The 14,473-nt window shown below is 46.2% G+C and overlaps 1 protein-coding gene across 6 annotated transcripts in view; it reads right to left on the bottom strand.

Annotated features, from left to right (window-relative positions):
• The window catches only part of cntn1a (contactin 1a), an 80,500-nt gene extending 66,027 nt beyond the window's left edge, over positions 1–14,473 (bottom strand). For 4 of the 6 annotated variants that reach the window (XM_061822833.1, XM_061822831.1, XM_061822830.1 and 1 more), the window contains exons 1-2: positions 14,395–14,473; positions 12,462–12,691 (exon numbers count right to left, since the gene is read on the bottom strand). In XM_061822833.1, the coding sequence (XP_061678817.1) occupies positions 12,462–12,691; positions 14,395–14,467 (303 nt within the window). In that variant the 5' untranslated portion in view covers positions 14,468–14,473. Of the gene's footprint in view, positions 1–11,869; positions 12,116–12,461; positions 12,692–14,394 lie in introns of those variants that run through there. The other 2 variants (XM_061822838.1, XM_061822834.1) reach the window with 2 other exon arrangements.

Raw genomic sequence — 14,473 nt, forward strand, 5'->3', positions numbered from 1 at the left:
CTTGCATGCAAGTGACTAACTACTCCTCTAGCGTGGACCGCCAGTAATGAGAAGGACAATAACACGCAAATTTATGAAGCGTTTCTTATCTTTTATTTGATTTCAAATATTTCTAAATGAAATCTAACAAAGGTGCTAATTTAAACCTAACCTTAACAATATACCGTAATTCCCGGTCTACAGAGCGCACCTGGTTATAAGCCTCACCCAGTACATTTGTAAAGGAAATACCGTTTGGTACATACATACGTCGCAGCTGTGTAAAAGCCGCAAGTGCTCACATTGAAACACGAGATAGTTACGAAAAAAAGACGGTACACAGAGAGTTTCACGCAGGGGTCACCAACACGGTGCCCACGGGCGAATGGTAGCCCGCGAGGACCATATAAGGTGCCCGCGAGGTATGCTCTACAAATACGGTAGGCCACAAATTGTTTCTATTATTTATGTTTTAAATTCTGAATCTGACTTGCTTACGTGAATTAAAATTTTAAAATACCTGTAATGTCATTTACGACAGCAAATTAAAACAAAAAATATTTTATGTACGTGTAACGTAGCCCTTCATACGCTCGGTGCTCACGAAGTAGCCCTCAGCCTCAAAAAGGCTGCTGACGCCTGGTTTAACGCTAGCGCAGCCGCGCTGACACTAGCACTAGCACCGCGCTAACAGGGCCAGTTAAAAAAAAAAAACATACTGGTAAAAAAAAAATAAAAAAAAAATCACTGAGACATGGCAGTAACAAGCTAGTGCAGTGTTAACAGGGCCAGACCGGTAAAAGTCACTTCCTCGGCACATATATTCCACCGGTCTCACTCTTACCTTTTCTGCTCGAGTGCCCCCTTGCAGCTGTTGGGAAAAAAAATGCACAAATTAGCCGCATCACCGCACAAACCGCAGGGTTGAAAGCGTGTGGAAAAAAGTTGCGTCTTATAGGTCGGAAATTACGGTAACCCTCAACGTTTAGCATGATGTTTTTGTCTTTCAGAGAGAGGGCAAGAGAGTATGTTGGGGGGGACTGGGGGAGTGAGAGAGAGAACGAGAGTTATTTTAACCCTAACGCCCTCACCCTAACCCCAACACTCAACAAACTAACCCACTTTTCATCCGCTGGCCCGCTTGAAACTCAAACGACTACATAAAAGCAAGATCATCAAGAACACACCGTTTGCTGCTTTTCATGGAGCCCTCTTCTCAGGGGCAAAATGCGCTGTTGCTAAGTAAAACCGCGTGGCTGTAATGTCACCGGCGTGAATTAGCAGATTGCAACAAAAGCTCCTGCAGATAGGAATCGAGAGCCAAGAGGGGAAAATAAACACTGGAGCGCAATTAGTCGGCAAGACACATGAACAAGTCAGCCAGAGTCCGTGGTAATGCTGCAGTTTTCCGTGCTGAAGGATGACACAGCGGATGATAATATGAAGTCTTGCGCGGGGGCATTTTTAGGGATAGTTTGTCAGAAGCTGTTAGCGCTGATGTATTGTCCCGAAAACATGACGCAGGTGGTTACATCACGGGCGACAGCGTCACGCAAACTAAACAGCGTCGCGTTGACCTGCCAGTTGAAGAGCGAGGCCCGGTACAAAGACGAGCCTCAATCAAGAGGGCTACTTATGCTTTCTCCTTTGCAAGCAACCATTAGACATGCAGCAAAAGCGTTCATTTGAGATCCTTTGAGGAAATCCAAAGGGAAACCCAACCGGTTTGTCTCACTCGCCCACACCGAATGCTTAATAAAGGCCACAGTAACGCTCTTTTTGCTCAAGATCGGTCCGAAGGGCCAGAAGCACGGAGGCTGACCAGCAAAACAAATACGGCATAGCGTCGGCGCCAGGAAAGGACGGCGGCTGCCCTCGGCACCGAGCTCGCACCGGCCCGGCTTTTATTTGCGGTCACACAGATTGAAGGAATGAAGGAAAAGCTCCAAATGTTTTGTTCCATTCCCACCCCCGCAAATTCTCTTTCAATGTTTACCCTTTTTGACAGAGCCAGTGAGCCACAATGAGGGAGAAAAAAAAAATTGGAATCGGGGCTGAGTCATAACGGGCAGCGTTAGTTAACAATCAGCATGACACAGCACTGTAACTTTAGATCGATCCCTTAAGTGAAGCTCCAGGAATTAAAGCGCATTGTGAATGATTTAATAAATAAAAAGTCTGCACACTCTACTTAAGGTAGCAGGAAGGAGATGTCAAGTTTTGTCGATAATGTTGTCCTGGTGCAACTGGATTTTATGTCGGCGTCAGACTTATTTTTATCCAATCAAGTTACATCTTTGAGCAATGTTGGAATGCCAGATTAAAATTATTGGTAACCATCAATCTTCTACTTCTTTTTCTTTCGGCTTGTCCCGTTACGGGTCGCCACAGCGTGTCATCTTTTCCCATCGAACAGCAACTGTCCTCATGTCCTCCCTCACAACATCCATCAACCTTTTGTTTGGTCTTCCTCTCGTTCTTTTGCCTGGCAGCTCCATTCCCAGCACCCTTCTACCAATATACTGACTCTCTCGCCTCTGGACATGTCCAAACCATCGAAGTCTGCTCTCTCTCTAACCTTGTCTCCAAAACATCCAACTTTGGCTGTCCCTCTAATGAGCTCATTTCGAATCCTATCCAACCTGGTCACTCCGGACGAGAACCTCAGCATCTTCATTTCTGCTACCTCCAGTTCTGATTCCTGTCGTTTCTTCAGGGCCACCGTCCCTAATCCGTACATAAACTTTGCCCTTCATCTTAGCGGAGACTCTTCTGTCACATAGAACACCAGACACCTTCCGCCAACTGATCCACCCCGCTTGGACCCATTACTTCACTTCCTTACCACATTCTCCATTGCTTTGTACTGTTGACCCCAAGTATTTGAAGTCCTCTACTCTCCCTAACTCTTCTCCCTGGAGATTCACTCTTCCTTCTCCGCCCCTCTCATTCACGCACATATATTCTGTTTTACATCGGCCAATTTTCATTCCTCTCCTTTCCAGTGCATGTCTCCATCTTTCTAATTGTTCCTCCACCTGCTCCCCGTTTTCACTGCAGATCACAATATTATCTGTGAACATCATGGTCCAAGGGGATTCCAGTCTAACCTCACCTGCCAGCTTATTCATTACTACCACAAACAGGAAGGGGCTCAGAGCGGATCCCTGATGCAGTCCCATCTTAAAACACCACCTTGGTAACCATCAATGAGTGCATTAATTTGCTGCCTTGACAGGCAGGTAAAGGGGGTTAAGGGAGCTAAGTTTTATTCAGGATTACTTTAAAATCCCAAAAATGTATTAGTTATTAGTATTGCATGTATACTGACAATACTACTTTTTAAAACTTGCCTTTTTTTTTTTTTTTACAGTTACAATGCATAAATATCAGCGTTAATCCACATTCCGACTGTTGCAATCTATATTTGAATGTGAACATGTTTATTTTTTAGCCTTGACACGAAACTTCATGCTCAAAGTATTCAATCTGATATTTAATTTCCCCTTGGAAAAGGTTAATTGTGTGCTGACAAAAGTGTAAAATGTGACTGGCCCATGAACAGATGAAATGGATCTTTCTGATGGTGACGTTAAGCTCCGCCCCCTTAGCCATGTCCCACAGGCTTTCAAAATGGCGATTGAACAGAACATGCTTGAAATGGATTCTCTATCACGTATTCCAGATAATATTGGGGTATGTTTTTGGCCAAATGCGTCAAACTTGTACAAGAGAGTTCTACAGAGTGCTCTCGACTGTTTCACGCAAGGATATGTACACGGAATTAAGATTTTGAACGGAGCAGGACGCAAAGTCAGAGTTACAGCGAAACATTGGCAACTGATGCAAAAAAGTTTGAAGTGTCACAAACTTCATATTGAAATCCAACAGGATAAAGTAGTGGAACGATCACCAATAATATCATTGTAGTCTTTATAAGTGAGTGGGTGGATTCATTTGACTTGGCTCGTAATCGAACCCAGTTCTCTGTCTTAAAAGTCCGATGTGGGCAAATAGACATTTCTCTTGCATGACATCGTGCGTTTACGTATCACTAACCCGACTTTTCAGCATAAAACATTACACACTTCATTCAAGAGGTCAGTGATACACTAACAAAGTGAAAGTTGTTCTCCTGCAATGTATAAAGCACCGATTATAATTCAATCCAACTCAGAGAAGATGCTTCTCCCTCGCTTACCTTCGAACATGCAGCCTTGTGTTGTTGTTATTGACCACATTTAGTTGTACGTGCGCTTTTACGCGAGCCTTAATCCATCGTAGACACTTTGTCAACTGTGTTTTAGGCTTTGGAAATGAAGGAAAATGAACCAAGCGGGCCCCTTGTAACCTAGCAGGATATCTTTCATCAGAATTGCACGTTCCCCAAGCGCATCAGAGGACCATTTTCTTCGTAACAGTAACTTTTCCAAGCGCACGCTATGGACAACCAGCATTGCTTGTGGGACAATACGGCGAGAGGGGTGTGTCAAGCGAGGGGTTAAGACAATGTGGCTATCTGATTGGCTATTATTGTACGAGTGATTGACAGGTCAGAAGGATCCATGGTAGCCCATCTCGTAACCAAAGCCAGCTAAAACAGGCTCAGGGTCACCCTTGAACCTGAAGAGGACGGTGTTATAGAAAATAAATGGATGGGTAGCTTGATGGAACGATTGATATCTTATTGTTACTTTCAACATACCAGGGAAATTTCCTTCTGGAGCCCATTGTGGGAAGAAAAAAAACACTACAAATACCTTCAGACAACAATAATAGCACAGACAAATGGTCCTATCAAAAGACGCCCAAGCTTGCCCACCAACATTATCGATTAGTCGTGATCATTGTACGTGGCCGCCATCGCAATAGCAGCCAATGCACCATCAACTTGTTTTTTTGAAATGCGATTAAATGTCTTTCACCAAATGGCTTTGAATGATTGAAAGAAAAGCTCTTTGATAGGAAACGTAATTTGTGCCCCGGGTGGTCCTGAGGGAAACAATGCAGGTAAACCAACAGGCAGACGGAATAATGGGCATAGCAGCAGCAATTGCCGAGGCCTCTAGCGCCATGCTCCCCGTCTCCGCCGAGCATAATGGGATTTCAGTGCTTTAAATGCACTTCACTCACTCTGTTGGGCCACGAGGAAGCTAAACTATTGATCCACAAACAATTTAGCCGTCCAGCTGTCCGGAGAAAGGGAAAATAGAACGCCCCGAAATGTATAATGAAGCTTCCCAGGAGGTCGGCCTCCTCGCTATGCGCTTCACGTGCAAGGATGAAACCTTCGCCTTTTCGGGCCGCGTCCTCCATCAGCCCTCCATCCGTAAATTCTCACACATAAATATCCGTCGCCTGAGGGTTCGGGGTCAGCCGGTATAAAGGAGGGTGTTCTTCGCCAAGGATGTTTCTGATTAGACCCGGAATCCCCTGAGACTGGTTTTGGTCTTTCCACAAATCGAGTTTCGGATGCTTTCAAAGCAAGAAGACTCATCTGTCCTGAATCGCTACAGTGAAACAAACGGGTTCATGTTTGCTACACATGAGAAATAATAGGAAGCGTTATTATGCGCGGCAGTCTTGAATGCTGATCAAGCAGCAAGACGTTTTGTGCCCCCGTGTTCCACACATGCTCTTAGCGCCATAGCAACAGGCCGCGTTCAAAGGCCCAGGGAGTGGCCCGGGCCCGAGGAGGCTTCTCTATCTAATTGGGCAGCTCGGAACGCCATTCATCTTGTTCCTTATCCCTGGCGCTCAAAAAGATAGCGGCCCGAGCAACCGAACAAACGGTAAGCTTCCGCAATCCCACAATGAACGTACATGGAAGGGGATTAACTGGAAAACAATGCAGCAGATTAGTCACAATATCAATGCTGAAGGATTCAGCGTTGATCTAATCTTTGAAATGAGGCTAAATAATGTTTTTTATATGTACATGACGTCTAACCCTTTAATCATTCATACAGCTTTGACTAAGGCACTTTTTCCCAACGCACGGTGCTTGCAAAGACTAATTGCTATTGACGTTTGTTCACTGTCGAAACAAGGTCCGATTCCATTTCCCCTCTGACATGACAAGTCGACATATGAGTTTTCTATGATTAAAAAGACAAACTCAAGCCACGTTGGTATTGTCAATTTGAAAAAGGTACTGAACAGTTTTTACACAACAGTACATACAAGGCATCATCATCATCTCCTCCCTCACAACATCCATCAACCTTCCCTTGGGTCTTCCTCTCGCTCTTTTGCCTGGGAGCTCCATCCCCAGCACCCTTCTACCAAAATACTCACTCTCTCACTTCTGGACACGTCCAAACCATCAAAGTCTTCTCTCTCGCTAACCTTGTCTCCAAAATATCCAACTTTAGCTGTCCCTCTAATGAGCTCATTTCTAACCCTATCCAACCTGCTCACTCCGAGCGAGAACCTCAACATCTTCATTTCTGCCACCTCCAGTTCTGCTTCCTGTTGACTCTTCAGCGCCACCGTCTCTAATCCGTACATCATGGCCGACCTCACCACTGTTTTGTAAACTTTGCCCTTCATCCCAGCGGAGACTCTTCTGTCACATAACACACCAGACACCTTCCGCCAGCTGTTCCAACCTGCTCGGACCCGTTTCTTCACTTCCTTACTACACTCACCATTGCTCTGGATGGTTGTGAGGGAGGACATGAGGACAGTGGGTGCGAGAGAGGAAGATGCACGAGATAGGCTTAGATGGAAAAAGATGACACGCTGTGGTGACCCCTAACGGGACAAGCCGAAAGGAAAAGTATAAGAATTCGGACAGATGTGAGACCAGCAGCATTTGACAAGTTAGGCTTTGAAGAAGCGAACATATCCCAGAACCCTTGCCTATGACTGGCCAAATGACACTGGAGCAGCTCCCTGCCGTCTTTCGGTTTTAGGTTGAGAAACTTTAAATCCACCGAACTGCTCTCAGTTTCTCAAAACACAATCTGTTCTACAGCCACGGATGAAAACGCCAAACTCCTTGAGCAGGAGCCAGAGAATCTTTCAGGTGGGCTGCACTGGAACTCTGCATTAACAAAATTTTGACTGATAAAGCTTTACCTGTGCCGGCTTCAAGCCATCGAAAATCAGAAGATCTTTTTCAGCATTGAGTTGATGTTGCCCTCCCACTTCAGGTCCTTTGAGACTGTAATTCCCAGGAACTGGTTGACAACAGGGCAGTCGGAAAGCTCGAGGGGAGGTCGTCTCCTGAAGTTCACGATCATCTCCACGGTCTGGAGATGGTTTAGCTCCAGGTTGTCTTGACCGAATTCATCACTCTCCGAAGCAAACTATGAATCGAGCTCTTGTTCATGCTTCAGTAAGTTCCAGTGCAGCTTTCTAGGTCGACCTTACCCTCCTTTGCACAAACACCTGCTCGAAAGAATGATGGGAGGGTAGAAGCAGTCCTTCCATTGGATGGCTTGTCAAGAACAGATCCCTTTTCGAGAAACGTGCACAATGTGTTAGACTTAGGGTGACGGCTTTCCCAAACAGGCACTGCATTGCAGTCCTGGACAGCAAAACACTTCAGCAGGCAGCAATTTTGCAACGGTGTTCCAATGTCAATTGATGAGGATTGGGAGGATTCCGTGAAAACTTACAAAACTCAAGCTGTCAAATTCTGACGACCTCACGTCTGTCTGAATTTTGTCAGAACAATTAACAAGAAAAACAAAAAGGAAACATATTGAGACTTCTCGACACCCTTGATATTAAAAAGCCAATGTTTGTGGATGTGGATATTTATACATTTTAAGGGTGCAAAACAAAAATGTGCAGATGCATCTTGAGAACATTTGTGTGGCTGCTTGCCACATTGCAACACAGCAGATGAAATCTCAGATGAAATCAGTGACTGGTTTTCTGTTGCACAATATTGCGTGACATCTCATCTTCAGTGGCCCAAAATAGCATTTCTTTGACTTTTCCGCATTTGTAGAGAACACAGTGACTGTGACTGTGCAAACGGGAGTCGTGTCTGAAGACACAGCGGGCTAAATAGTGCTACATGAAATCTGACGCCTTGATCAGTTGTTTGATTCTCCATTAAGAAAGTCCAAATTCCCAATTATGTAAAATCCTATCCAGAGAACATATCAAGATTGCTCAGCACCTGAACATTGAACGTTGGCCTCACAGTTCTGAGGACTGGGGTTCAAATCCTGGTCCCACATGTCCTCCCCGTGCCTGCGTGGGTTTTCTTCGGGTACTCTGGTTTCCTCCCACATCCCCAAAAACAGGCAACATTAATTGGACACTAAATTGCCACTCGGTGCCCCTGTGAATGGTTGTCTGTCTCTGTGTGCCCTGCGATTGTCTGACAACCGGTTCAGGGTGTCCCCCGCCTCCTGCCCGATGATAGCAGGGATAGGCTCAACCACTCCCGCGACCCTCGTGAGGATAGGCGGCTCAGAAAATGGATGGATGGAAGAAAAGCTTGGATTTGACCTCCTGAAACATGTCTGGTCAATTCCTAACCACGGATTGCGGATTGAATTCAAAGGATGCACCACCCAGGGATCAGAAGGATATCCGGAAAACCAGTTCCTCGCCTGAAATGACGCATTACAACGCGGTTGGCTCGCTCTTTCGTTTCTGTTTCTGTTTGATTTGTCTTTGCAGGGTTTTAATTCATCGGATTGCGTGTATTGCAATGTGTCCTTGAGTACTTCAAAAGTGCTCTTTCGCTAAAGCATGTCAACCTGAGTATGCACGACATTACAATGTTAGTCTTGCCTACTACAAAACATTTTTTGTCCGGCAGCTTGCTTTAATCCTATAAATAGCTCGAATGAGAACAGCTAAGGTATCATGTCCCAAACTACAAATACTTCCCATAATGGACTCGTGTTTTTTGTCCGTACCACACCAAAAAAAAACAAAAAAAAAACATTTATTCAGCTTTATAGAAACATACGCTCAAGAATGAGACTAAAGATGAGCTAAATCAGTTTAGAGTTGAGCAGCTTTGGCTCAGTGTGACTCCATGAGTAATCATATAAAATTTGGCATTTAAAGCGACAACCCCCCCAATAGAGTAGACGGAAAAACACAACACAATAGCAAAATCAGCACATCCTAAGAGGTGTTAATGTCAAATATTCCACTAAAGAATAGTTTGCTCTGCTATAAAAATTAGCAAGATAACATCTTCCGATAAATTAGGTGGTCTTTTTAAGGCTGGCTTAACCACATAGTATTCATCATTGTGTTCATGCAGAAAGCAAGCAGCGGCCGGGATGAAACGCAAACGGGGACTTTCTCCTCCTCAGGCATGAAAAGACAAGAGCTCTGTCTGTCCGGGTTTGTCTGTCTGTCTGTTTGTTTGCAGGCAAAGACGTCATGTCGTGTCTCCGCCTCACAACTGTACCATTAGTGCATCTCGCTATTGATTGTTCATTTGTCAACTGCCGAGCCAACACACACGAAAAAAGGCTGGATGGGGATGGGAGTGAGGGGGGGGCATAAGCGCAAGGACCGAAGGAGACATTTGTGCAAGCGTTCTGGACAGTTGGCGCAATCAAGCTGCAGTTTGACATCGTCGTTACTCCCTGGTCGGGATCAGCGGCGCTTTCCGCGCTCAGTTGAGCACTGGTCGGCGGCAGCGTGACTCCCGCAATTTGAATGCTTTGACAACTCAATTCAACGTCTACCACAAATATGGTCCGAAACGCAAACACGATCCTCCCCAATCCAAACAAAATCGGAGTGAGACCAGAACATATCGCTTGATTTAAAGAGCAATTCTTAGAGAGAAAAGGGGAACAGGAACTCGGGCAAGTAGGTAAATAACCGCAGTGGTACTCTATTTCTATTGCTTGACTCTCCTTATGTCGGTCAGTTGAAGACTACGAAAACCACGCAGCACTAAACACACCGCTCAGAACGAGACACCACAAACACTGACAAGCAACGGTGATTAAAGATCAAGTGGTTACTCTCCATTTACGACCGACGAGACGACTGTTATCCAAGGTGAGACTGTGGACCGCAAGAAAACGGAGTGGAGATTGTGGAGTATAATCCCGAGGCATAACCTTAACGTCAAGACATGGTGTTGATTGACAAGCAGCACGATATGACGGCATATTCCTCAATTTTTTAAGTCAGTGGTGGGTTGTGCGCCATCTCCACAACTGTTCTAGTTAATGAGATCCGGCTGGAGCATTCAAAACAACCGAGTCTGCCTGCCAGATGCCACTTTTGCCCATCAGTCAGACATCACAGAAGCAAAATCTCGACTCGTCTGTTTCTCTGCGGATTGAATTTGAGGGATGCGCCAACCGGGGATCAGAAGGGCATCTGGAAAAGCAGCTCCTCGCCTGAAACGACTCTAGAACTGCCTTCGTCTGGCGTGGCAGACATCCAGATTGCTGTCCTACGCACTGCCGCGTTGCTCAATAGTCAAGATACCGCTGTATATCAATTCCTCTGAAGAAGGAACCAGTCTCTCTCCACTCCGCTGAATATGCCCCAGAAAATTGTTGTTCAATTTATCCCACGATGTGTTTACGATTAAAAGGTCAAACGAGCTCCCGCAACGGATGCCGATGTTACCATTCAGTTAACTGTCACACCTTGAGACTGTTTGTCTCGATGTGCCCTGTGATTATCTGGCAACCAGTTCTGGGTGTACCCTGCCTCCTGCCGGTTGACAGCTGGGATAGGGTCCGGCACGGCCTGCGACCCTTGTGAGGATAAGCGGCTAAGAAAATGGATGGATGGATAATCATCACACCGACAACCGAGGGATGCACCATCCACGGATCAGAAGGACATCAGCAAAGCCACCTCGTCACCTAAAACTGCCTTCATCGGGTACGGCAAACCATCCAGATTTCTGTTTTGCGCACTTTTGCTTACTAAGTAATATGAAAATGTCAACAACCCAGCGTCCCTTTGAGTGAAAAATAAAAAAAAAGAAAGGTTTATAGTGCAGGGGAGAAGAGTGAAAAGCCTTCCACGTCAGCCTCGTGGCCAAAGCTCGATGAATGCAAGCGCAAGACAGATGCAGCGGGAGCCTTTAAAAAGATCGCTTGTGTTGAGTCATTTGTTGTGACAGTAAAAGAGGAGGAGAAGAGCGGCGTCTTCGTAATGCATCAGGAGCCCGCAGCCAGCACACGGGCGGACTTGCGTGCCGGCATTGTCGGCGGGCGGGCGAACTTATTGCAAAATTCAACGCAGTTCAGCTTCAAAGAAATGTTCGCACGCAGGGAGTTTAACCTACTTTGGGGAGAGCTAAATTCTTCACCTAGCAGGACGGAGAGGGTCCGTCCTCGGGGCTTAGGGGTTCAATTCATTAGCAGCGGTCCTACTTGCAATATTCATAAAGCGCTGACATTCAGGTCACATACGGTCCTGTGGACGGTTTCATAATATTTATAAACAATGAGCAACGAGGTACTTCTGGGAAGTGATTGACTTTGACTGCTTTGACTTGACATTTAGCCCACCATTTTGTTTTTGGTTTTTTTTTGGAGGGGAGGGGGACAAAGTGGGAGTAAGTACCCCAAAGGTTTACATTTACATACATAACATGACTAAAATGGGCCCTGCGATTGGCTGGCGTCCATTTTAGGGTGTACCCCGTCTCTCGCCTAAAAGTCACTTTGGCTCTGGCCGTGTAAAAAACATATGGTTGGACATAAACAAAAGAAACATATTTAATAATAGCGTAGCCCAGTTGCGTGTTCATTCACTCGCAGCTTTGCAAGTTAACACGAATATTTGACTTCTAAAGCCGCGATCGGCAGCGAAACAGCAACTGTGTCACCTGAGACCCCGAAAGTGTATCTCCACGTGTTTCTAAAAATGTGCTGACATTATCTAGCAAGATGAGTGTCCAAATATTAGAAACTGCTCTCACCACGTCGACAATAATCCACATTTTCTTGCGTTAAAACCACTCATTGCAAGCAACAGAGTTCTGTTGAGATTCTGCATGGATGTAGTCCAAACACAGCACAGCAGGGAGGGGTGCATGACGCGCCCATGTGCACCTCCACCTGCACCTGCACCTGCAATCCTGCCATCGACTGTTCCCCTCACGTGATCCCCCACAACAAGAAGAGGGTGTGCATCATTTCGATCGCCGTTAGTGGCGCTACATGCTAATGAGATGCTAAGTGGCCCAATCAGAGACGGGCTACTTTCAAGCAAGGTGTGATGCGTGCATAGTAACACGCGTCACTATCACGAGAGCACGCAAAGGATCGTCAGCACCACCACGCAAGCTGCTGCGTGCACCACCACAGCATAGAAAAAAAAAAAAAAGACAATTTGATTTGGTGGCGTGAGAGATCAGCACGCTGGATTCTGCATCGCGTGCGGGCTCCGTCCCGGACATGTAAACAACACTCCATCCGCCTCCAACGCTCTCAGCATTGCCGGCTTTTTCCGCTGCAAATTGCCAAAAAAAAAAAAAAAAAAAAAAAAAAAAACGTGTCAGCCTCTCTTACCTTCCGCGGAGGGCGAGCCTGGTGCGCGCACAGGAGGGGGGGGCAGGGGGGGGGTCCGTTTCGTCGCGCACTCGGACGCTCACATCTGCTCCGGCAGCGCGCCGCCGGCCGCTCGGGAAGGAGCCGAGGAAGAAACTGACACCCAAGAACAGCGAGCGGGAGGGAGAGCCGCGCGGTCCCGCTTGTCCCCCCGGTGGGTTGGGAGGGAGGCGCGGTGCGCGCCCGTGCCGCTAGAGGGAGACAAACGTGGTGTCAGGAGCACAAGAGTCCCCCCCCCCTCCCCCCTGCAAAGAAAAAATCTGCAAAATCTTCTGTCAACGTCATTTTAGTATTATCCATCATTCCATTATCTTTGCCGCTTATCCTCACGAGGGTCGCGGGGAGTGCTGGAGCCTATCCCAGCTGTCAACGGGCAGGAGGCGGGGTACACCCTGAACTGGTCGCCAGCCGAACGCAGGCCACATGGAGACAAACAGCCGCACTCACAATCACACTTTATTTAGAGTGTCCGATTAATGTTGCATGTTTTGGGGATGTGGGAGGAAACCGGAGCGCCCGGAAGAAAACCCACGCAGACGCAGGGAGAACATGCAAACTCCACCCAGGCGGCGCCGGGATCGAACCCGGGTCCCCAGAACTGTGAGGCCAACCAGCTGATCCACCGTGCCGCCCCATTTTTGGATTAACATTTAATTTAATGGCACACTGTTGTGGGAGGTAAAATAAATATTTATAAATTATGTTTATTTTTTAAACTCATTGTGGGCTGTAAATTTGGTTTTGGTACTTATTCAGTTAAGTTCATTCATTCGTTGCCTCCATCGATGTCTATGTCGGAGACTGAGAGCACACAGCATTTAAAGGGAATGAGAGGAGCCACTTTAATTGGACAAGATCACCTCCAAACATGCTATACACACAAAACTAACGCGTGTTTACGTATGTGTTGCTTTTCCTGCCAGTTTTACGGCAGCCACACAATAAAAAGGGCATTTCTCGCGCTTCCAAGCCCGTGACCACGTGCCCGTGACCCCAGGATTACATTTTGATCTTGGATGTAAACTGTGCACCCGCAAATAATCCTCTGATGTTGTGACAGTGCGCCATTAATAATGCAGCGATCTGTGAGAGAAAGTGGCCTTGAATTAATGAAAGGATTTAGGCCCACATGGGTGCATGGAGAGACGAGTTAGTTCTTCATAAAACAATTGTAAAGAACCGCAAAAAAAAAAAAAAAAAAAGATCTGGAGCACTTTTTGGGGACCCTTTAATTTCTGTACAAAAGGCAAGGATAGCAAACGGGAGGAGCTCGATGATGTAAATTGATTACCGTAATTTCCGGCCGACAGAGCGCACCTGATTATAAGCCTCACCCAGTACATTTGTAAAGGAAATACCATTTGGTACATACAGTACATATGCCGCACCTGTGTAAAAGCCGCAAGTACCCACATCGTAACCCACATTGAAACAAAGAAAGACGGTACACATCAAGAGTTTTCAATGTTTTAATACCTTAGCTTAGCTTAACATAGCAACAACACGGTAGTATGAACAGGGCTGGTAAAAAAAAAAAAAAAAAAAAAACAGCTGCGACAGCTACACAGTAGCAACATGGTAGCACAGCGCTAACAGGGCTGGTTAAAAAAAAAACATACCTAAATCACTGAAACCGGAAGTAACACAGCAGCAACACGCTAGCGTGGCGCTAATGCTAGCGTGGCGCTAACACTAGCGCAGTGCTAACGCAAGCACGGCTCCTAACAGGGCCGGTTAAAAAAAACATACCGGTAAAAATCACTGAGACACAGCAGTAACACAGCAGCAACACACTAGCACAGCGCTAACGCTAGTGCAGTGCTAACAGGGCCGGTTAAAAAAAAAAACATACGGTAAAATTTCAGCACATATATTCTACCGGTCTCACTCTTACCTTTTCTGCTAGAGTGCCCCCTCGCGGCCGCTATTAAAAATGCACAAATGAAAGCATGTGAAAAAAGTCGCATCTTATA

Source organism: Syngnathoides biaculeatus, chromosome 6, assembly GCF_019802595.1.
Source record: "Syngnathoides biaculeatus isolate LvHL_M chromosome 6, ASM1980259v1, whole genome shotgun sequence".
Lineage (NCBI taxonomy): Eukaryota > Metazoa > Chordata > Actinopteri > Syngnathiformes > Syngnathidae > Syngnathoides > Syngnathoides biaculeatus.